At 34.8% G+C, this 26330-nt stretch overlaps 1 protein-coding gene across 2 annotated transcripts in view; it reads right to left on the bottom strand.

The window, feature by feature from the left end:
- Window positions 1-4516: 4516 nt before the first annotated feature.
- The window catches only part of LOC149903724 (alanine aminotransferase 1-like), a 39349-nt gene continuing 17535 nt past the window's right edge, over window positions 4517-26330 (bottom strand). For both annotated transcript variants that reach the window (XM_090107834.1, XM_090107835.1), the window contains exons 3-12: window positions 17206-17295; window positions 16817-16911; window positions 15320-15510; window positions 11934-12136; window positions 11566-11694; window positions 10885-10950; window positions 10208-10348; window positions 9596-9739; window positions 5670-5784; window positions 4517-4838 (exon numbers count right to left, since the gene is read on the bottom strand). In XM_090107834.1, coding sequence (XP_089963960.1) covers window positions 4690-4838; window positions 5670-5784; window positions 9596-9739; window positions 10208-10348; window positions 10885-10950; window positions 11566-11694; window positions 11934-12136; window positions 15320-15510; window positions 16817-16911; window positions 17206-17295 — 1323 coding nt within the window. In that variant the 3' untranslated portion in view covers window positions 4517-4689. The remainder of the gene's footprint in view (window positions 4839-5669; window positions 5785-9595; window positions 9740-10207; window positions 10349-10884; window positions 10951-11565; window positions 11695-11933; window positions 12137-15319; window positions 15511-16816; window positions 16912-17205; window positions 17296-26330) is intronic.

Genomic DNA, 26330 nt, shown 5'->3' on the forward strand with positions numbered 1-26330 from the left:
GTAAGGTTCCGATTAACATGGATTCTAATTTCTAAAGATAATTAATTCACTATTTATTTGAAACACGCCGTTCGCCGAAATATGGGACGGGCAAATATTATTTCCATTACCTATGACTTATCATCTCGTATCTTTTAGTGGCAAACCTAAATATATTTTTATGCATGTTTTATTTATGTAGTTATATCAAAGTGAAAATTAAGTATTTATACACTTAATTTTCATCAAAATATTCATCTGTTTTAAAAAGTTACACGATATTAAATTACCTATGAAATTTAGCCCCCAACCAGAAATCTAGAATACCTACGTATAAACATAGTTTAGGTAAAACATAATATAGCAAGTGTTCGTATTTAGCATCCATATCTTCATACAACTAAATTAATCGCCTATAAATTCTAAACCAAGTACATACTTCTAAGTGCATATAGAAACAATACAATAATATAAACGATTGCTGATTACGAAGTAGGTAATTACGAGATACAATGAACGATAACCCTATGAAGATATATTTAAGAAGAGTTTCCTTATAGCCCGGTACTTCACCAGCCTGCAATAGTAGGGACTCACCCGTTCAGGGCAAAGACCATACTGCTCTGATTGCACTTTTGGTAATAACTTATAATATTATCTATTAACATGCCTACTTGATATACCTATAAAGACTTAAAACTCAAGAACAGCTCAAGGAATTTCAATGATTTTTGGATAAGTATTATCTGTGACCTATGTTTAGAATAATAACTCTCAAAAATTTAAAGAGATACGAAAATATCCCTACTCTATGATAGAGCGGTGCCGGTGCGAGTTAAGTGTTTTTAATGTTTATAACTATTAACTGGTTTGCTTTTTTTAATAAAAATATAAATCGATTCAGGCTTTTTTGAGATAAATAGTTATATCACCAGTAGTTTTTATTCTTGTTGCCGCAGATTTACGACAAATTCGAACAGCCGTTGCCAGCAGTATTGAACTATTGAATCAATAAGAAATACTAGCATTTCGAAAGTATAAGGTATTACTAGCATTTCGCTCGCTTCTTCGTTTAATCAAAGACGCATTCTTATTTTTATTTATAATTTCATTTTCATAGTATCTATTTCACCCCTTTATTGTTTTGTTTTCGCGAAGCGAAACATATTTTATTCAAAATAAGGCACCCTAAGCGAATTAAAAGCTAGAAAATAACAAAAGTAACGAAAATGTAAGTTAATTACTACAAAAGCGAATTTGTGTATAAAGATTTAAGATGTTTGCATGTGTCTGTGGTGTGGGTGTGAGCCACAGGTGTGAGCATATTTTTTGTAATTGTAAAGCTAATGTTTAATAATAAAAATAATGTTTTTAATACCTTGATCATTTGATACCTTAAAAATGGCCGTTTAACCAAGCTAGCGGGTAAGCGTACGATGGTAGCACATACTAACACTACCCAATCGGCCCTGGGATCCTCTAACATAAATATGTCTGTGTGTCCAAATACGAAGACATCCTTTGTTCACAGGATAGTCATTTGTAAATCATGTTCAATAAGGTTCAAAATAAAACACCAAATATCAATACATATATTTATTAACAATATAACAATCTCAATGGTACAGCGGGAATGTCGCACTTCACTCATCACTATTTTCGACTCTATTTCAATAAGTATAAAACACACTTTCAAATGCAATGTTATATTATATTTCGACTGTATGCAGTTACATTTTTTTAATTAATAAATAATAAATAAATAAAAACATTTATTTATCTCTCTCACAAGGGTTAAAAACTTTACAAAGAATGAATAATACTAATACATAATATATATTAGGCAACCTTATGAGAGCTGGTGCCCGATGTGGGTTCTGAAGAACCTGTGGTACGGGTCACCAGGCCCCACTTAGTATATCTAAAATACAATGTAGCAGCCTTATGGATCGAATCTGCAGCAAGCTTGTGAATAAGACAAAAAAAAAAAAAAAAAAAAAAAAAACAGACAGTAAAAACAGTACTAAAAACAAAATAACTATAAAATAAAATAAAAAATAGGTGGTTGTTGTTTCTGTGTGTGTGTAAGTGGGTTTGTGTATATGAGTGTATAGTGAGGTCTGTAGTGAGTGAGAAGTGGGTATGAATGATAAAATGTTCAAGGTAAATAAAGTCAAAATATGTAAGGTTGAATCAATCGAAGTCTTTGCTGAAGTCAGAAGAAACGGGGATAATTATTAGTGCGGAAGCAAATAGGTGTTTTAAATCACGTTGCACAAAAGTTTTTCCGTATCATCATAGTTTAAGGTTTTGAGGTACATAGAGATTTTGATTTTACAATTGGATCGATTGAGAGGGTAAATATTGAGAATTTTATTTAATTTATTGTAAAGGTCATTGCCGAGATAACAGTAGAATTTCCGAGATAATTTTGAATAAAAACTAACCATGTGACATACTGTGTCCTTTCGCCTCTTATCTTTTATCGAATCAGGATTATACGTAAGTTGCTGGTGTTTCTTAAGGACAGTTTGGAGAATAAAAGACTGTCTTACAGTTAGAACGTCCCAGAATCTGTACAGGTCAAAAGTGGGAAAACGATAAGGAAAACCTCCAGCTACTTTCAGTACCGCACGTTGGGCTCTCTCCAATTCGAGTAAGTGAGTTTTAGCGGCACCTCCCCATGAGGTGATGCAGTAATCCACTAGAGACTGGCACAAACTACTGTACACAATCTTAATGACACGACGATCAGCAACGTGTCTGAGTGACTTAAAAATATATATAAGTTTACGCATTCTGGACACTAAGGCATTGATATGCGGTTTGAATGTAAGACATTGGTCAAGTATTACTCCTAAATATCTTATACTCTCAGCCCTTTCAATCGGAGAACAAAGGCACAGGGGATTTTCTTGGTCACAGGTATGAGCTGTTAAAGATGACGAAGGCGGGGGAAGAACATTTGACTTAAGTGCGAAACATATGTATTTAGTTTTGGAAGCATTTAGGGTAAGAATATTTTTTTGCAGCCATGAATTGACCTTATTAAACCCCATCTGAGCAGTACTGAAGAGATCATTCCAATTATCACTCTCAAAAAATATTGCCGTATCGTCAGCAAAAGTAATAATTTTGCCATTCGTAAGGTTAAGGCTTCCCAATTCGTTAATGTAGATTAAGAATAGAGTTGGGCCCAGGATACTTCCCTGCGGCACTCCAAAGTCAACAGAAAGTTCATTGCTTAAAAAAGAGTTGATTTTAACCCTCTGCTTCCTTCCAGAGAGATAGTCTTGGAATAGCTGCAGGGTAATACCACGAATACCCAGTTTTTCCATCTTAGAGAGCAGAAGTGGGACAGAGACCGTGTCGAAAGCTTGTTTTTTAATATAATTAATACTTGTTTTTCACTGTTTAGGAACTGTTTTAGAAATTATAAAAATGCAGGTTTTTTGTGCAACATTAGTTTCAATAAAATGGCACGACTGGACTAGTCTAAACTTCATAATAACAAACGTTCCTGTGAAATTTTATCACTAAAATATGATATGAGAAAAATAAGTTGCCATCATGAAAATAATTTATGAATAATATCAATAATAATATATTTGAAAAGCACAAAACCTTTAGGGTGCACTCATACACATCAGTCACCGTCAAGTCACCGATGACTGATCGGTGACGGTTTGTGTACGTATCCACAAACACCAGTCACCGTCATGTTGTCCGTCAGTCACGTCGCCGGTTTGACTGAATCATTGAACACATACATCAGGTTAGTCAGTGATTAGACGTGTGTCACGCTAGAGAACATGTAGCAATTGACGGTAGCACGACGCTGACTGAACTGAGACGTGACGGCACCGGGTGAGTGGGGATAAAAGTATGGTACATGTATGGAAAGATTATTTGACGTGCCTGACCGGGGACGTCACTGATAGATTTCGTGCCGGCGACTGTCGTGTGGGAACAGAGTCATACTAGAACTATTGATACATATTTTTTTTTAATCCTGTCCGGTGACGTGCCGTGACGGTGACTGATGTGTGTGAGTGCACCCGAAGGTTAATCAGTTTTGACGACACAAAAAATTCACAATAATTAACAAAAAACAATATTTTAACAAAACTTTAAAATACGAATTCGTATTGAAACAACCACAACATTCCTTGTTACATTTTACGATTTTCTTTCAATGAGCAAAAATAATTAAATATATTAATTTAAAATTTATCTGTTCCTACTAAAATAACATAAAACTCACAGCAATTGGTGCATGTTTTTAATTTTAAGCACATAATATTATAGTCTTTATTTTCGACAAATAATTAATTAAAAATTAATATCATATCACTATACCTGTTGGTATACTTTGTAAAATAACAATTAAAAATAAACGCTGGCAAGGGGAATAAACCGAATTTCTGAAAAATTACATTCTTATCATGTACGTAATTGTATTAACAGAATGTAATTATATAATTTAATAATAACATATGAAAATAGGGAAATAATTTTGGATTTTTTCATAAAATGTTGATATATACATATAGGTATTATAAACTAATACCTAATTGTACAAATAAATTATCTAATTCACGTCATAATTCAAGGGACGAAGTCCTCCAAATTTATTAACCGTCTATCCCCCAGCGTCCTTATAACAAAAGAAAATTAAAAAAAATCACATTCCGCATTTCCATTTCCTTATTACGCGTGTTCCTTGGTGAATTTCTCGTGGAATTTCCGGAAGATGTCCAACATTTCCTGCAAGAGGTCCGTCTGCGGCAAGATGGTCGTGCGGAAATGGTACGTTCCGGGCTTTTGGCCGAAACCGGAGCCTGGCACTATGCAAATACCTGAAATAAATAAATAATTGTCAATAAAGTTACCTACTATATTTACGAATATTAATATAGTTGCAAAAATGAATTTTCAATAGAGTAAATAGTGAAATTTTACAAAAAAGGCTAAAGAAAAGATAACATTTTAATGTATGCGCATTGCTAATTTATATTTGAACTAACTTTCCACCCGCAGCTTCGCCCGCGCTGTCAAAGAAAAACCCGCATAGTTCCCGTTCCCGTGGGATTTCCGGGATAAAACCTATCCTAACGATAAAAAGTAGCCTAAGTCCTTTCTCGGGTATCAAAATATCTCTATACCAAATTTCATGCAAATTGGTTCAATAGTTAAGGCGTGATTGAGTAACAGACAGACAGACAGACAGAGTTACTTTCGCATTTATAATATTAAGTATGGATTTGCTTGTCATTTAATAAATTGATAAATATGTACATTGAAAAATTAATGTAATTACATATTTATCCCGAAGTTACAAAGACGCTTCTACCCAACCATGATTTTATATTTATATACTTTATATTTATCATCACGCTAACAATAGTAGCGTATCTATGCGGGTGAAACCGCGGGACACTGCTAGTTAACCATTATAATAATTATACATTAATTATATATGCTACAGTCAAAATCCTAAACCAGTCAATATCCTTATTGACGGTTATTAAGGTTATTGACTTAGGGCGTCGGTTAATATAATTTTATCAGATTAAATCAGTCAATAAGGATATTAACCGACGCCCTAAGTCAATAACCTTAATAACCGTCAATAAGGATATTGACTGGTTTAGGGTTTTGACTGTAACATATACAAGATATTATCTCACCGGTTTGCTCGAGCAGTTTGAACGCGTAGTACACGTCGGGCGCTTTGCCCTCTCTCTTCGCGGCTTCGATCGCTTTGGGCGATAATTTGAATTGCGGGAACGCGTACATTGCTCCCTGCGAACAATTATATATTACTTAGAAAAAAAAATGTATGCGTTTACTAGAGTACACACGTAAGAAGTGAAACTTCTTTATGACCTTAAAAATGTCACGAGTATGGCGTAACGCAAAAATGTCACGCGTACGGCGTAACGCAAAAATGTCACGCGTACGGCGTAACGCAAAAATGTTACGCTAAATTTTTGTCCAACCCCGATAAAGAAGTTTCACTTCAATAATTGTCTGTAAAGTCGGTTTACTGACGATAGTTGAACGTGACAACGGCCGATTGTGCTTCTTTGTCGCTCGTTCCGCGCTCTCGCTCGCACTTCAAGCGTTACATGGAACGCCTCAGAGCGAGGTAACGCCGCATGAGTCATGTTTTTTCGTGCGTGCAGCCGAATATCGAATTATAAGACGTTGTCACGTCAAAACATCTGATTATACAAAACCAAGAAATAGAAAAAATAATTAGAAACCTTTCTGGTTATAAACATAAAGCCAAAAAATTAAAAATAAATAATTAGAAACCTATGTGAAAAAAGATAAAAACATCAATAAGTAAATTTTATCAGTGAAGCTTATGATCGAGCAAGCTATTTATTTTAAATTACTATAGTCCGTTTTCTTATGGGAAAAGGTATACATTTTTGAGTAAAGCAATGCCATTTGGTACGAATGTTGTACTCGTCCACCTAAGCCCAAATCGCCTGGTAGCCAGTGTCTACTCCCCGGCAGAAGGGAGGGAGGGGGGGTTATAGAACAGAACGCCCGGCGCTCGGAAAAAAAATTCTGGTGGATTCATTTGGCCCTTTGAGTAGAGTTTGGTGTCGTTATCAGGTAACTAGATGATGCCCGATTCATTCCCCATACCAGTTTTTTAGGGTTCCGTAGTAAAATATGTCACAATCTTTAAAATAATAAACTTTTGGCAGTGGCAAAATCCAAACAAACCAGTATATTTTTATATTTTTGTATCAAACTTGGTTTATAAAAAAATACTGCCTGAAAGGCCATTTTATGCAGATTATAAAAACATTAACATGTAACATATATCTTACCATTTTCAATGTGAAATAAATTATAGAAAGTACAGGAACGTTCGTCAGCGCAGCGTAGGGGACGGCTAATAGACCCGAAAAATAAGCAATAACATAAAACAAAAACCAGTCAAGTGCGAGTCTGACTTGCCCATCGAGTGTTTCGTACTTATTTGTCCTATACCATGTTATCTTGTCTGGTAGGACCTGGTTAACTGATACACACACACTTTCGTCTTTATAATATTAGTGTGATTTTTAATCATCTTTAAATTATAAATGAAGTCAGGTAACATTATTAAAAATAAAGATATATATAATAATAGAACGTTTTTGTATTAATAATAATGACAACCACCTCCACAATTACATAATTCGGTACATTTGAGCTGGCGTATAAAACACTTCAATCTGGAATTGCAAGATTTCACGCACCGACATCTTATCAATTCAAAGCTTCTCTTTTCTTTTTATTTCATATGGGCAAGGAATATTTTGATTCTTTTTAGGTCCCTAAATATATACAGCCTGTAAAACTGCCCTTAAGGTGTGTTGTTTAAGAGCAGCTTCTGTGGGAGGCAAATTTTCGATTTGCCTGTCCGTTTTTGTTAAAAATTTGTTTGCGACCCTCATTTACTGTCACAGCGGGGTACAATGTGAAAAACAAACATGTACTTATAATAATTATAAAAAAATATAAGTTCTGGATAAGAGTATCCTTAAAATATCGTGACCGTCCTTACCTATCATGCATTGTAATCACAAACTTTTCATTTTCACTGTCTGCATATTTGCCACTGTAAAGTGCTTCAAATCCTCGTGTGACATTCGGATATGCCTTCCTTACCTCAAATGCAGGTGTACCTATAGTTCTTTTAGATCTTCTAGCTTGGAATACATGATATTCTGTACTAGCCATATCTGTCGACTGTTCTTAACATTTTGGCTACTACTACTATATCGTGTGTTCCAAAGCTAGAAGGTCTAAAATAACTATAGGTACACCTGCATTTGAGGTATGGAAGGCATATCCGAATGTTATACGAGGATTTGAAGCACTTTACAGTGGCAAATATGCAGACAGTGAAATTGAAAAGTTTGTGATTACAATGCATGATAGGTAAGGACGGTCACGATATTTTAAGGATACTCTTATCCAGAACTTATATTTTTTTATCATTATTATAAGTACATGTTTGTTTTTCACATTGTACCCCGCTGTGACAGTAAATGAGGGTCGCAAACAAATTTTTAACAAAAACGGACAGGCAAATCGAAAATTTGCCTCCCACAGAAGCTGCTCTTAAACAACACACCTTAAGGGCAGTTTTACAGGCTGTATATATTTAGGGACCTAAAAAGAATCAAAATATTCCTAATTGCCCATCTGAAATAAAAAGAAAAGAGAAGCTTTGAATTGATAAGATGTCGGTGCGTGAAATCTTGCAATTCCAGATTGAAGTGTTTTATACGCCAGCTCAAATGTACTGAATTATGTAATTGTGGAGGTGGTTGTCATTATTATTAATACAAAAACATTCTATTATTATATATCTTTATTTTTAATAATGTTACCTGACTTCATTTATAATTTAAAGATGATTAAAAATCACACTAATATTATAAAGACGAAAGTGTGTGTGTATCAGTTAACCAGGTCCTACCAGACAAGTTAACATGGTATAGGACAAATAAGTACGAAACACTCGAACGGCGAGTCAGACTCGCACTTGACTGGATTTTGTTTTATGTTATTGCTTATTTTTCGGGTCTATTAGCCGCCCCCTACGCTGCGCTGACGAACGTTCCTGTACGTTCTATAATTTATTTCACATTGAAAATGGTAAGATATATGTTACATGTTAATGTTTTTATAATCTGCATGAAATGGCCTTTCAGGCAGTATTTTTTTATAAACCAAGTTTGATACAAAAATATAAAAATATACTGGTTTGTTTGTATTTTGCCACTGCCAAAAGTTTATTATTTTAAAGATTGTGACATATTTTGCTAGGGAACCCTAAAAAACTGGTATGGGGAATGAATCGGGCATCATCTAGTTACCTGATAACGACACCAAACTCGACTCAAAGGGCCAAATGAATCCGCCAGAATTTTTTTTCCGAGCGCCGGGCGCTCTGTTCTATAACCCCCCCTCCCTCCCTTCTGCCGGGGAGTAGACACTGGCTACCAGGCGATTTGGGCTTAGGTGGACGAGTACAACATTCGAACCAAATCTCATTGCTTTACTCAAAAATGTATACCTTTCCATACAAGCATGCCCATAAGAAAACGGACTACTATTTACTTTAGACAATATGCAGTACAGTTAAAAAAATCTTGAATAATTTTAAATTTATAAACTTATGCGTGTGTGTGTGTGTGCATACGCGTGTAAATGCGTGTGTGCTTATGTCTGCGAGACATGTATGTGTGTACTCGCGTGTTTATTACTGACCGGTTGGCTTGGTTGGTAGTGGCCCTGCCTTCCAAGTCAGAGGTCGTGGGTTCGATTCCCACCCGGGGCAAATATTTGATTGATGAACAAAGATGTTTGCTCTGTGTCTGGGTGTCAATTATCTATATAAGTATTTATTTAAAATTATATATGTAAGTTTATCAGCCATCTGATTTCCATAACACAAGCGAAAGCTTAGTATGGGATCAGATCGTGCCGTGTGTGAAAATTGTCTTAAATATATATTTATTTATTTATTTATATGAGTGTGTGAGAGTTTATTCGCGTGTTTGTAAACTGAATCTTTTCGCTTGTGTGTGTCACTCACTTGCACAACATTACAGCTGAAGCCCTCCATAGCATTGAAAGTTTCTGCGATCATTTTGGCGCGTTTATTGAGAGACTGGAGCACATCTGTCTTTTCCTTGATCCATAGATCGTACGAGGGTTCACCGGGCGCGGGCGGTTTGGCCTGCGAATTGATAATGAAATTGATAATAATGTGTTTGGTGTGATAGTAATAAATAATAATAAAAATGTTGTGTGGTTTTATGAAACCACGGTAAAAGTGAAACTTAGGCACAAAATTGTCGTATTTGTACGATAATTATCGTACGGTTCGACCGTCACGCGACATGCGCTAGACCAAAAAGTTTGAGACAATGTAATAAAAGTTTCACTTTAAAAATCATAGGGGAGTCTAATTTTAGCAAACTTATAACAATAGGTCGAAAGTTATGACGTTATTTGCCGGGTGACCGTATTTATTTTTTAATTGAATCTTTAAAAAAAAATTACAATATTCATGGAATGCATTTAATTCCCGCTATAAAATCATATCATTTCAACTTAAAAAGTATTTCCAGTTTAAAGCACTTGCATTTTTACATAATCTCTGAAGATAATTTTTCTTACCAAAATATAATAAATTTTAACTCACCACAGTATCAACAGCGGCCTGTCCCAGCGAGCTCGGGCACAGCATGGCGGATATCGCCTTGTATAGATTGGCCTGCACTTGCAGGTCCAAGTTGGCCAGCTCCATCCACCCGCCGCGGAGACCGCACTCGCCCATGTAACCCTGCGCGGAGATACTATGTTTCATAATTTATAATAATATTATAAAGCTGAAGAGTTTGTTTGTTTGTTTGAACGCGCTAATCTCAGGAACTACTGGTCCGATTTGAAAAATTCTTTCAGTGTTAGATAGCCCATTTATCGAGGAAGGCTATAGGCTATATACCATCACGCTACGACCAACAGGAGAGGAGCCACGAGGGTGAAACCGCGCGGAGCGGCTAGTTTATAATAAAAATAATAATTTATTCATTTATTCAAGTAACCAGGACTTATTTTGTTAAAAACAATAATTAATAACTTAAAAATTATGTCAGTAATTAAAAAAACAGACGTGTGGCACTCGGGGACTGCCGCGGTAAAGCTTTTACATGCTATGTCTTCAAGCCACACCTCCGTGCCCGTCGGAGTTAGGAGCGTGAGGTTTTTTCGTTACGCAATTTCTCGATTCGGTCCCGGCGCTCAAGGCCCGCGATAGAAGCTATGCAATAGCTTAAAAAGTTTTGAGAGACCGATGATAAAATAAAACTCAAAACATACCTTACTGATAGACATGAAGGAGGCCAATTCTATCTTATTGAAAGGCTCGCCCATCTCTGACATCACCTGAAAACATACACAAAATAACGCTTAAAAAATAATATTTGTATTTTCTGTACAATTACTTTGAAAAAATAAAAATAAAAAAAAACAAAAATAGTAAGTATCATCTTGTTTACTAAGAGATTACAAATTAAAAATCACATCTAAAGATCACAATTTTAAATGAATTATAGTCCTCAGAACCTATTGTTATTAAGCGTTTAAAAAGACTGCACGCCATCTCTTACAAGTTTGTTGAACCAATAAAAATAAGTAAGTACAATATTTTTTTTCAATGTATGAAATTGAATTGAAATTGAAATCAATTTATTCGCAAGAAAAGTGGTAATACATTGGTGTTATGAGAGAACATGTCCTACACAATTCGCCAATCTCAGTTGGCATGCGATAACAGTTATAAAAAAAAGACGGGTTACACTCCGGGAGTGCCGGCAGAAGTGAAAACTTGATTATTAACGTTGAGCATGTTTGATATTTTGGAATGGTATCCGTCTTACGCTTTTTCGATCAGGTCACGTGTCCTGACGCGAGTTTAAGATTTTATACCCATTACAGAAAAAGTGCTCAACGCCGCTAAAGAAGTTTTCACTTCAAAAACATTTTTATAATTTATGTTACCTTCTTAAAGGAGAAGAACTTGCTTCCCTCTGCATACACGTTGTCCTGGTACACCTCGTCCGCGAATATGAACAGATTGTGTTTGCTCGCGAAACGAATAATTGCTTCGATGTTCTCGCGGGTTAGCACCTACAAGCAAATATATTTTTTAAGCTAAACATTTTAACTCAAACACAAAACAAAATTAAAAAGTTCATAACTTTCCTACATAAACTAAAAAAATCAAACATTCACTGTTCTGAAATTATTTATCACCAATTTGGAAATAGTATGTACAGAGAAAAGCTGGCTTAAGTATTAGAATTATGTATAATTATATCGTCCAAACACATATTCAATTCCATCAGAAATTAATCATCAGTACATACCTGTCCCGTGGGGTTGCCAGGGTTAATGACCACAATAGCTCTAACGTTGCAATGCTTTAGGGCGTCCTCTCTAGAGCGCTCTAACTCCTTAAGGTCGAGTCCCCACTGAGCCGACTCGTCCAAGTAGTAGCCCACTTGGGACAAACCGTACTCCGCGAGCGACGCGGAGTATAGCGGGTACTGGGGGATGGGGATCATTACACCTGCAATGGGGAAAATTCGTTTATTTTAAGAAGAATGAAAGTTAAACGTCTTAATACACCATTAATTGAAGTGAAACTTCTTTATCGGGGTTTAAAAAAATGTAGTGTAACATTTTTTCGTTACGCGTGACATTTTTTCCGTTACGCGCCATCTTTTTCTTATCCCTACCACGCGTGATTCGACGTATTTGTGTAAAGTTGCATATAGTAAATTATTTTTTGAAAAATAAGGTCATAAAGAAGTTTCACTTCTTACGTGTGTACACTAGTACACGCACACATTTTTTTGTACAATGTCTGTGCATTTATTTTTGCAATACATTTAATGAGTGTAAATGTATTGTTGCTGTTCAAAGTGTCAGTTTTCTGTATTTCAAGAGGTACTTTTATTTGATAACACATTTTTCCCTCTTTACTTTGGAATAAATATTTTTATAGGACTTAGTTGGTAGTTAATTTAAAGTTATTAACTAAACAAAACATTGCCAGAAATTTTGAAACTAGTTAATATTGTAGAAAATAAATAGAACTGAATACAATACATAAATATAGAAATTAACACACAAATAGTAAACAGACAGACCATACAAATATAATTTCCCCGATAACCTATAACATCGAACAAGAAATATATTTCATCACAGTACATTAGGTCAGATAATTTATTTCCCATTAAATGCGATAGTATTGAACACTCCACGTTTGTTCTCGTCATACATCGTAACATTTAGATAGCATTGATAGACTTTATCATTCAACAATAGATAATTGATTGGACCATAAAGATATAATATATCGTCCCGTATTATACTTAACTATGTACAAAGGAAAAAGGTATGAGTATTTAAAAGAGGTTTTAAATAAAAACATCAACCAAAAACCTATTTTATATTGATATATCCGTATATATAGATTACAATTTAATAAGATTTATATGTACTATTCTATGTGCATATGAAATACATTCATCTGTATATAATATGCCTTGTGTGATTTTCTTTATACATTATGCTGAAGCGACGAATTGGTATTAATTACATTATGATACCAATACAAAATGATTTATCTTATCTGTGGTCGATGATACTAACGCAATTAGATATATCGATAAGAATAATAAATGGTGTTGCTGATGCCCAGTGACCAGTCATGAGATATTATAATTTATATACATAATATACATTTTTATGTAAAATACAATACAAGTATTCCACATTTATTTATGGCAAATATAGACAGATAGATAAATACGACGTCTGTTTTAAATTTTACCAATTCATAAATCTATCAACACTTGGGGAAAGGCCTTCCTTTCTAATCTTTGCAGAGTACTTTACCTTCAGAGACTCTTAGTCCGTTTTCTTATGGGAAAAGGTATACATTTTTGAGTAAAGCAATGCCATTTGGTACGAATGTTGTAATCGTCCACCTAAGCCCAAATCGCCTGGTAGCCAGTGTCTACTCCCCGGCAGAATGGAGGGAGGGGGGGTTATAGAATAGAGCGCCCGGCGCTCGGAAAAAAAATTCTGGCGGATTCATTTGGCCCTTTGAGTCGAGTTTGGTGTCGTTATCAGGTAACTAGATGATGCCCGATTCATTCCCCATACCAGTTTTTTAGGGTTCCGTAGCAAAATATGTCACAATCTTTAAAATAATAAACTTTTGGCAGTGGCAAAATCCAAACAAACCAGTATATTTTTATATTTTTGTATCAAACTTGGTTTATAAAAAAATACTGTCTGAAAGGCCATTTCATGCAGATTATAAAAACATTAACATGTAACTTATATCTTACCATTTTCAATGTGAAATAAATTATAGAAAGTACAGGAACGTTCGTCAGCGCAGCGTAGGGGTCGGCTCATAGACCCGAAAAATAAGCAATAACATAAAACAAAAAACAGTCAAGTGCGAGTCTGACTCGCCCAACGAGTGTTTCGTACTTATTTGTCCTATACCATGTTATCTTGTCTGGTAGGACCTGGTTAACTGATACACACACACTTTCGTCTTTATAATATTAGTGTGATTTTTAATCATCTTTAAATTATAAATGAAGTCAGGTAACATTGTTAAAAATAAAGATAGATAATAATAGAACGTTTTTGTATTAATAAAAATGACAACCACCTCCACAATTACATAATTCGGTACATTTGAGCTGGCGTATAAAACACTTCAATCTGGAATTGCAAGATTTCACACACCGACATCTTATCAATTCAAAGCTTCTCTTTTCTTTTTATTTCAGATGGGCAAGGAATATTTAGATTTTTTAGGTCCCTAAATATAATCCCTAAATAAAACACAGCCTGTAAAACTGCCCTTAAGGTGTGTTGTTTAAGGGCAGCTTCTGTGGGAGGCAAATTTTCGATTTGCCTGTCCGTTTTTGTTAAAAATTTGTTTGCGACCCTCATTTACTGTCACAGCGGGGTACAATGTGAAAAACAAACATGTACTTATAATAATTATAAAAAAATATAAGTTCTGGATAAGAGTATCCTTAAAATATCGTGACCGTCCTTACCTATCATGCATTGTAATCACAAACTTTTCAATTTCACTGTCTGCATATTTGCCACTGTAAGGTGCTTCAAATCCTCGTGTGACATTCGGATGTGCCTTCCATACCTCAAATGCAGGTGTACCTATAGGTCTTTTAGACCTTCTAGCTTTGGAACACACGATATAGTAGTAGTAGCCAAAATAATGTTAAGAACAGTCGACAGATATGGCTAGTACAGAATATCATGTTTGGATTTTGCCACTGCCAAAAGTTTATTATTTTAAAGATTGTGACATATTTTGCTACGGAACCCTAAAAAACTGGTATGGGGAATGAATTGGGCATCATCTAATTACCTGATAACGACACCAAACTCGACTCAAAGGGCCAAATGAATCCGCCAGAATTTTTTTTCCGAGCGCCGGTCGCTCTATTCTATAACCCCCCCTCCCTCCATTCTGCCGGGGAGTAGACACTGGCTACCAGGCGATTTGGGCTTAGGTGGACGAGTACAACATTCGAACCAAATTTCATTGCTTTACTCAAAAATGTATACCTTTCCATACAAGCATGCCCATAAGAAAACGGACTATCTACCTTTTCCCAAACATTATTTACCTTTTCCCCAAACATTATTTAACTTTCCCCAAACATTCTACAACTTTTACCCCACTCACCAGAAGGCTTCCCACCAATATTATTGACCAGCAATTGCAGACAATTCTTGATCCCATTGGACGCGCCGCCCACAAGGCAGATATTGTTCCAGTCGCTCGGGTGTCCATCACGTTTTGAGATATATTCCGCCACGTGTCGGCGGATCAACTCTATACCGTGGGATGCTGTATATGCTCCTACTGATTGACCACTGGAATACAAAAAAAATCAATATTAAAAAAGAAGAAAAAGATTCGATCACGAGGCGGGATTCGAACCCGCGTATTTCGCCTTATCGCCTTCAGTTACAATTTTTTTACAGTTTAACCGTGAAAGTTAAAAGCATTAAAACGCTTGTGTATTAATTATATAGGTAGATGCCATGGACAAGACACCAAATGAATAGAAGAAATTAAATTTTTGATGTAAATTCATGGTAAGCCGGAGAAGTCAGGCGTCGCAAAGGTACGGCGAAAGATACGGATATGGATTCGAATCCCATCGCATGATCGATATTTTTCTATTATTTTAAATATTTTATTTTATTACATTTTAAACTACTATTTATTAAATATTACGCAAAAACCGCTTTAATCCTATCAAGTGACCTTCACCGCTGTATGACCTGACTAAATAATGAACGGATTGTTAAACTTGTTTAATTTTATGATAATTGGTGACCTTGTAAGCGGTTAACGACGCCATTGTTTAATTCAGTTTACTTTAGGTACAAATCCGAAAAAAAATATTTTTTTTTTTTTTGTAAATTTGGTAATCAACGTTATGACTAAGACTTCGACCGTCAATAGAAAACGTTTAGAAGAGAGATATCTAAGCTAGTACTTAAATATCATACATGTAAAATGCAGTGTTTCTATGTACAATCGATAGGATCGCGTGACTAACGTCTAGATTCTAGACCATAGCTTGAACTACACTTACTCGAGGTGGCGAATATTCATGAAAATATAGTTCGAAAAGAAAATCATTTATAAAGCAGCAAAAATGCGAAAAAATTATGATTTGAATTGAGTCCTTCGTTTTGACTATTCCGTTAAAATATTGTCGTTTTTGTTTGGAAGGAAAATATTTTTGTTACATAAATCTTTGATACAAACAGGATAGGTATTGATTTGTCTGCGACGAAACCAAATAACCTTGTAATGGCGCAGTGGGTGGGTACAATTACGTAAAGGAAATTCGATCAGTGGAATACATATTGTGTAAGCCCTACTATGTGTTATCTCCAACTAAAATTGATCTGACTGTAATTGTTAAGTATTAAACTATCACTATACATATTTAGCAGGAAACAATTATTATGTGCGAAAAAATATTTTTTGTGGCTATGTAAAAATAAATTATTAATGATTTTTTGCATCTTTAGTTACTTTTTAAATTTTAAAGTTCTTTAAAATATCCCTCCTCATCCTGATGCATTCGGTTAAAAATATACTTCTCTATTTCTTTTAATTTCAAAAAAAGACAAACTATTATAAATATGTAGATAAACATACCCACATGCCGTGAGAATATCCCTTGCTCTCTGCTTCACGTCTTCAGGATAATCTATCTTATCTATGATGCTGGGGTTTGTGATGCACGATAATACCTGAAAATATTATTTTTTTTAAATAGCAGAAAAATTAATTATTTCAACGTTTACAGTAATAGTACATGATAACGGAGATAATAAATGCCTCTTTTTTCGAGTGGTTGCTTCCCGCTTGTGTTAAAAGTACAAGCATTATTTGTAGTACAGCAAAATTCGGAAAAATAATAAATTAAAAGTTAAAGGTAAGTAAAATAATGATCGGAAAAATAAAAACAGGCGCTGTATGTGCAGCGAAAGGCATAGGTTCAAACCTGAAGATGGAATTGTTTCAGTCATTACTTATTTACTTACCTGTCTGATAAATGTGATGGGCACTTGTCCCATGGCATGCGCGTCACCAATGTTCGCCCGAATTACTCGCTTGAACGGCTTCTTTGCGCCCTGGACAATGAAAAAGGCTAATTAATTTCATATACATATGTACATACAAAAATAATACATTTTATGCGGAAAATTACAATGCTGTAGTACTACTATTATTATTTTACAATCATTATCCCATATCTTATCAAAAATAATTAATACAATAAGTGCAAATCTGTGAAAAAATTAGAAGACTAATGCACGAGGAAATTAAAATATTGTAGCAGTAAATTTGTTTTGTAATTTCATATTACCTAGGTATGCAGAGCCTACTTTACGGTGCATAACAAAGAGAATACAAATAGTGTGCATAATATAATATGAGCATAGAAAAGACCGCAAGTTTGTAAAATCATATTATCCGCAATCGTCATACCCAAGGTACCCTCAACATTTTTAATTATTCAGTACTGTGTTTTGAACAGCTGTAGATAAGGGATATCGGGTCAGAGTGATTAAATGACGCACAGTTGACAATGACAACAGTTTGGTTCATGATGTAAATAAATATTTTTATTACATTTTTTTTTTCAGATATATTATTATTCATTCAATCGAAACTATGTCTTTTTGGCGTGGAATACTCACATCGTAGAGTAGTTAAATAATAGAAGTCAGATCTAATAATATTGTAAGTTTTTAAACATAAATCTCCTGTTGGCATGTCTATAAAGTGAAAAAAGCGTCAGGAAATGAATTAATTCTGAGCACATGTTAGCCAATTAACACAAAAAACGTTAAACGTACTCTGAATCTAAATTTTAACAATATATAACATAATATATCACGAAGCGACCTTGTACAACTAGTAATACTAAGGACAGTCACATTTAACTCTAAAATTAACTGCATTATGAGTATGTATGTACATTAGAATTCTAGCGTCGCAGTCTCGCAAATTACACGTTGAAATTGCAAAATGTACACAACCCGATGTTGTTATCTTAATAATCAACAGTCGATAACGCCATATTGATATTATCATTGTAAACATCTTTATGGGCTGATAATGTGAAATAATCTCGTCTACAATAAAGCAAGTCCTATGATAAGTTGAATGCTTCACATTTACATGTATGTACCTAAAACTTTTTTAAACAATAGGTATACCTAATAAAACGCATTTGGCAATGTGCATGCAATTAAAGTTACGGTAGGTCACTTCACACAATCGTTTGTAACCTTGGTATGACAACATTGCTACTATTATAGGTATAGATAGTATTGTAGATGTGAATTTCAAAAGTAAACTTTGTTCTCAACAAAATGTCAAGAGTTAACATAGTAATATATTATGGTGCATTGTGGTACGGTAAGATTATTATCTGGAACAGATAAATATCTCATTAAGACTGCACTCTACATAGTTACTTAGTGAAATAAGTAAATAACTAAGCATTGTGGATATAACTCATACAATATTGATAAGCTAGTTGGTTTATTATATTTGGACAAAGAATTATGCATGTATAGTAAGATTTCCATAGAAATAATAATAAATATAACTGGAAACCCAATGAGTTTAAAAATCACTCCAATCCTAAATTAGGAACTAACCCCGGCGTACCCCATGTGTGACCAAGAAACTTAAAAATACTAACAAATGCATGAAAATGGAAGAAGTCCAAATTTTCTAAGTAACTACTGTCAAACTGTCACTTCAATAGTTCATTCCAGATTTACACTACTAAGTGGATTTGTACAACATTGAAAGATGAATAGCATATTCTATTCATATCTTTGAAGCTGTAGCACATTTAGTTGAACAAATTAATTTATAGTTATTCATAACATATTCTCATTATACATTAATTGGTAAATTCTGTTTGAACTCTCAAATGCAACTCATCACAAACCTACAACTTATGTCATCAAAACCATGAATTTGCGTTTATAATGGATAATGACAGGAAATTATAATTTAGTATGACACTGTTTATTCCCGCTACAAATGCTTAGCATTCTAGCGTTAGTACAATTGATCTGATCTAAGATAATCATCCAATTCAACACAGAGGGACTGGATAAAGCTATGTGCTACGGATCATGTATTGAATTACCAAACATAGTTATATTATGTATGTCAATCTATTTGTATGTTTATATATTGCAAATATAGGGGGATATGTTTACTATTAACTAGTGTAGAATGCTGAGTTGGGTTTTTGGAAAATGTAAATATACGCTTTTGTTTAGAAAAACATTCCTTCCTCATATCACTGATACTTTTATTTATTGCAATTTGTAATATTCATTTGTTTGTCATTCTTACACATTGCAAAATATCGATCTTATGATATTACCTGTCTCTAAAGAGAGTTAGGAGGCTAGAGAGTGACAAAGGCTAGTTTATACTGCAAAAAAACATCTCATTCCAATAGGAATTTCCTTTGACATAGAGATGTAAGTATAAATACACTTTATTGTATTGTAACTGCACTTTAATATAATATGTATACAAAAATGTAGCTCACAGACTATATAATGGTTAAAGTGTAAATAAGTGCTAATTAGCATGATATTCCTAATTCAAAACATGAATACCATTCATCTAATAGTGTTTGCAACAATAGTTATTACCTCATTAAGGTTGATGTTCCGACCGTCCCTCCATACATTTTTGATTACCTCTAAACACTTAACACAGACACTATTTCTTTAAAACTAATCATTTTATCACTTCTCTATAATGAAATGTGTGCGCGTTCGACCTTTTTAATCAATAATTTACAATATTTACTTAGAAAAACAACAGTAAAATACCGGAAAAATTTGACACTTCTACAGTAGTGTGCGTGACTTTTGCCAAGCGAAACACGACATAAAGCACGACATCTAGCGCATAGACTATATACTTATTACAGATCTAGCGCGTCAATGTCTAAACGAAAGGCGATGTTTAGACATTGACGCGCTAGATGTCGTGCATTCGCGTTCGTTATCTTATGCATAATGAGCATATTAAACACTTGACCGTAATTTGAAGCTTACTTCATTGAGAAGGTACCTAGCTTTTTCCGCCTATTTTGCCCTCTCTTTCCATTGTATATATGCTATCTCTCTCGCACACCTCTCCACCAGGTGGCGGGGCGCACGATAATGTGCGGGCGCTGGATGTTTTTTCCGCCGCGAGAAGGTTGTCTACAAGACTACAACCTTGGTGCTATTAAGTATTAAGTATTGCTTAAAGCAAGTGCTAAAAGTGTTAAAAAGTGTATCCCGTCGGATCGGTACAGTGAGTTATTTTTACATCTATTCTAATAATATTTTACTTAAAAATGAGTAAAAATCTTTAAAGTCAACGGTATAATCGTTGGACTTTATTTAAAATGCTGAGGTTTTTAATGAATCCTTCAGCAATAGTTTATTTTTCAATATGCTTAAATACTTAATAGCATGAATAAAGATATTTAAAATTAACGATACAACCGTTACATTTTACTTGAAATAGTAACTTTTCTTTTGAAATATTTCATTATGCAATATGTACTAATTAATATTTGAATTTTTAATACTGTGAGTAAAGCTATTTTAACGGTGTTACCGTTCGGCTTTACTCGAATCGTTAATATTACTTTTGTGATTATTTGATATTACTAGATATCAAATACCCTCTCTTGTATATAGATATTTTTAATATTTTATTTCATTTTAAATAATGTGTTTTTATTACAAGGTTACAAGTGAATTTTTCGTGGAAAAATTACAATTAATACTTAGTATGGATATGAGCCAACTCAAAGCTTTACAGGCATACAATCCATTGCTACGACTTTATTACATTGTCGTTATCGCTAGGAACGGTTCGGAATTCCTATCATAGTTTATTACTAAAAATTATCGAACGAGATGAGTCAGCTCCAAGAAGTCACGACATGTCAGAACATGTCGTGATATTATTTTATAAATCGTACGGGAGTTACCGCTCAACTGAATAATGATGGAATTCGCTCATGTATAGTAGATACGTACCATGAATGTTCCACACATTCAAAACTATCCGTAGTCTATACGTGTCCTTTTATGAGTATTATTCTGATTCGTTTTTATGTGAAAATAGACATATTACACACGGCTAATTTGATTGAAAATTACGTTTCCTATGTTCAAATGATGCAACTTTTTTGTTAAAACGAGTAAGTACCAAAATTTCACAGTTAAATTCTTTGGTTTACTGAACTTGTGCTGAAAGGGTTATCGTATAATAATTATCGAGATATCTTAATATAAATTAGATTTAGATACACTTATTTCAAAGGATTTACAATTCACTTCTAACGTTTTAGAATAATATTATAAACTTGTACACCTTGACAAAAAGTAAAAAATTGCGGGTGAGTGGAGATTATTTTGTGCAATTAAATATAACGTCCTACGACGGTATGTATGGTTGCGTTCGTAAGGAATGTTAACGGATATAAAGCAACTAAATGTTACATCGATTGCATGAACAAAAATAAATATGAATCGAAGTTCATTTTAAAATTTAGTGAATTGATTTGAATTATGCATTTATTAAATGTCGCTAACATTGGAAAATAAGTTAAAGGACCTTGTTAATTGCTATATTATTTAAATGATTATTTACTGCTATTTTTATATTAGCACTAAGGTGTATTCTTGCTCGAAGCAGAATACATAAATGTGGCCACTACTCCTCGCAGGGGTTAGCCAGGTCAAATCCACCCTCGCAGGGTGTCTCTTAAGCATTTTTTGGCAGGCCCTACTTATTTCTAGTTAAAAACATCCCTCGCGCAGCTGTCGCTCGCAGGGAAATGGTGCAAATATATATCGGCCCTCGCGGGGCTTTGATTACAACCGTCCCTCACGGAAAAGATGGTGCAAATATATATCAGCCCTCGCGGGGCTTTGATTACAACCGTCCCTCACGGAGAAATGGTGCAAATATATATCAGCCCTCGCGGGGCTTTGACTACAACAGTACCTCACGGAGACATGGTGCAAATATATATCAGCCCTCGCGGGGCTTTGACTACAACAGTACCTCACGGAGACATGGTGCAAATATATATCAGCCCTCGCGGGGCTTTGACTACAACAGTACCTCACGGAGACATGGTGCAAATATATATCAGCCCTCGCGGGGCTTTGATGGCGATTGGTGCAAATATACAAAGGATTGATCATTAAAATGATCATAGATATTTGCTTTCGTCAACGAGGACCCACGAAAGAAGTTTTGGATATGACCGTATCGGATCTTCACTCTTCTAAGGTAGGTAGAAAAAGGTTTTGAAATCTTCTTCACAGTGGGCAGTATAGTAATATGACCTAATAAATACAATAAAGGTTAGAGACGTCAAATAATGGGCGCATGAAATTGATACTTCGTATCCTAAAAGTTTACGCTTCAGGAATCAGGAAACCACCATTGGTTTACCAATTATGGAAATTGGAATTGAACAAATCGTATTTACCAATGTAAAGCCTATTCACAACAAAGGAAGGCGAGTCGGATCAAATATCATCTCGCAGATGATTTGTGGCGGTGGTTTCGAGGATTGTCACCAAGCCTTGTGTCAACGGTATGTTTGGTATCGTCATTCAATGGCACTAGCCGACCAATTTTCATATAAAAACATCGGAAGAGATTTTTTTTTTAATCGCAAAGCGATTGAATGTAACAAATGACGATTGATTCAAAATCAAATTTCAAATTTCAAACGATTCATTACGTATATTTGACCTCTCATAGGCCTATTTTAGTTGCCCGGTCTTGTAGGCAATTTATTTGACTCGTTTTTCAACCCATTTGACCTCATTATTGCACCCATGAGATTTTTCTTCAGGGCTCAAACAATAAATCGCTGAGGGATTAGGATAATCGTTTGTTAGACAAGTTTCTTGTCATCCCACCAGGATTATTATATTGTATAATAAAGTTATATACAACTATTTACGTAAAACGTTTAAGTACTCAACGAATACTGAGAATACTGACTGTTGAGTTACATAGGATAGAGGATAAATAACGGAAAGTCTATCTATCCAAACAAAAGCCTCTTATTATTAGATATTACTTAGAACCCCTACCCTAACAAGAAAGCTCTGCCAAATGACTGTTCATTTCTTTGCTTTGAGGGGGGGGGGGGGCAATAAATGAAATGCAGTAGGTACAGACTATACGGCTTTTAAAATATAAGTCTGGTAAGCGAACTAAACTTTGCTAGTTTAGTTCTTGCTATATCGCTGTCCGTGGCTGCCTCGCGTGTTTACGGATGAATAAAGTAATGTCCTGTCTTCGCATCCACAGCTAACTGTCCTATACTGTCATAATCTTAACACAGATTCATTGGACATAGCTCCCCACGAGCTCTGTTCTTCATTTTTGCACTCGCACAACTGTGGACAACACGATAGCAATGCCTGCATTGGTAGCAGTTACAATCAAGGGCTAGCAAGGTAGGCTAGCCATATTACGGATGTTGGAACAACCGACTATATTTAGGGCAATTTTCTTTGTCCAGTGTAACGTTTAGACTGTCGTAGCATTCCTACGGAACAAAGATGGGATCAGATCTGCATCCTTAATGAAGTTAATCGAAAGGAGATACTTTCAGACGACGATAGTATTCAAAATCCACCATATTCCTGAGCATAATAATGCATAGTTAAGCTTATAATCTCTCTTGCCATTATCCTGCAGCAGAATTCCTTGGCGATAATTTGTTCTCGTAATGCTGGGGCCACACTAACGTCTAACGTCTAATGCCCTTTATCGCGATAATTATTCCGATAATTTTTAAGGCGTTAAGTGGGTGGCTACACTTGAACGGTCAACGTGAATGCCGATTGTTGGCGATAAAAACGGCGTTAATTTTTACTAAAATTCTAGCAAGATGGACGTAGTGTGACCGCTTCATTGCGTTGATTCTCGCGATAAAGCTATCGCCTCGCCAAACGGCAATGTTAATGCCGTTGTTAAATAATACTGGCTACACCTAAAGTAAACGTCCATTATCGCGTTAATTAATGGCATTTCCCGTTAGTGTGGCCCCAGCATTAGAACGAGCGAGGTTGTTACGATAATATGAGAAATCCTGTCAGTTAGAGACCTGAACGACGCGATAGAGTACCGCTATTTCAGTAGTAGTAGCACCTAGAAGGGTGAAGGTATTCTGGAAAGCGGAACTGAAGGCCCGGTCAGCAGCACCAGCCACCTAATAGACAGTGTTCAGTGCTGCACCACTATAATCTGCAAAATGACTCTGACGGTATGAAAATGTGGAGTACATTTTCAAAATATCAAATGATATAGTTGGAATAAAAATCCTATTTGCCTCCGTCTACCCAAAAGACGTACGGAGTAGCTAGTAGTAGTTGGTTGAATTATAATAAGTATAGTTAAAATCCTTTATTACTGACTGGATAAATTTGGCTCTTTTCCTATCTGACGTTCATATAGCTGTTGACTGCCTAGTGTTATGCACAAACACTATTATAAATAAGTCACGTTATGTAGTCCCGAGACTTTCGGTATATAAGTTCTGATGTAAATCATAATTATATCTTAAAACTGAATTGATTAAAAGTAACGTACTTAGCTGTAGTAATTGCAGTTTTGGGACACAGATAAGCTCTTTATCATTTTAGTCTCTTGAGTTCAGTATATTTGTTTCCAGTACAGAGTTTATGACCTATCAGTTTTAAATAAATAATTCATGCATTGTACTGAAAGTACCAGCCATGTTTAGATTATGATTGCGACGTTGGCTCTAAACATTAAAAGATACCGCACGGTTTAGTTGGATGTTAAAAATCTGTATTATAATTTAAACCATTTACCTGTTTTGTTATTTTATTGCCTTATTCAAGGGGTGACCTTTTAAATTTACTTCTGACCCCAAAAGTAAGGACCAAGGTCTCTTCTTGTCCGCTTGTAGCAGGTTGGGTTAAAACTGTGTGAGTTGAGACATTTGGTAATTCTATGTTAAGATGATTCAATGATGCTTCTGCAGAGTTCTAATTGAATAAATAAAGGTTTGAGTTTGAGGTATTTTTGCCTCGTCGGGATCAGCTGTTGCTTCATTTTGTAAGTAACATCTAAATGCGTAATTGAAAGTCGTTACTGGCGCTTTCGCAGATTTACGCTAAAGATAGTGGAAATTGTAGTAACTTTAACTTTTCAAGCCCAAAAAGGTTAACTAAGGTACGCTTGAACCAATCTCATAAGTTCTAATACTTTTAATCATTATGATTAACTTTTTGGTTCTTATTTGATTAACTTTTCATCTGGGATTGTTAATATATTATATAATATAAAAATTTGTGTGATTTATTAGTAGGTATACTATCTGCACACCTTACTCTTTCAAATAAAGAAATAAGTAATTACTTATGTATTCAAATTCACATTGGCGTCACATTGTACACCAGGTGGGTAACAAACAGGTCTCAATGAAGTAAGCTTCAAATTACGGTCAAGTGTTTAATAGCTGTGTTTTACCTGAAAATAAAACACATATTAAATACTTACCTATATTTGAAGCTTACACTTAACGTCCACCTGTTGTGGATTTCGACTCAATGAAAAAACATCCAGCGCCCGCACATTATCGTGCGCCCCGCCACCTGGTGGAGAGGTGTGCGAGAGAGATAGCATATATACAATGGAAAGAGAGGGCAAAATAGGCGGAAAAAGCTAGGTACCTTCTCAATGAAGTAAGCTTCAAATATAGGTAAGTATTTAATATGTGTTTTATTTTCAGGTAAAACACAGCTAATTCTAATAAATCAAAGTTCTGTGTAAAAATTGAGTAATTTCATTTCCAATCGTTCAAAGAAAATAACAATAAAATAAAATAAAACTAATGACCTTAGAAACTATGTTTTTTTTATTTATTACTCATTATTGTTCGTCCGTCGTAGGTCTGTAAACTGTATTGTACACTGAAGGTAAATGGTACTGTAGGTACTTTAGTTCGGCGTCGTCGCTCGTCGGCTTGATATAAAATTACATTCTTGATTTCATTGACACGCGCTATGATTTGCGCGCGGAATTTCTTGTGTTGTGAATTTATTTTTGTATGCTA

The sequence above is a fragment of the Colias eurytheme genome, chromosome 12, assembly GCF_061535395.1.
Source record: "Colias eurytheme isolate Ceu_HAF_F1 chromosome 12, ilColEury1 Martin Lab GWU primary, whole genome shotgun sequence".
NCBI lineage: Eukaryota > Metazoa > Arthropoda > Insecta > Lepidoptera > Pieridae > Colias > Colias eurytheme.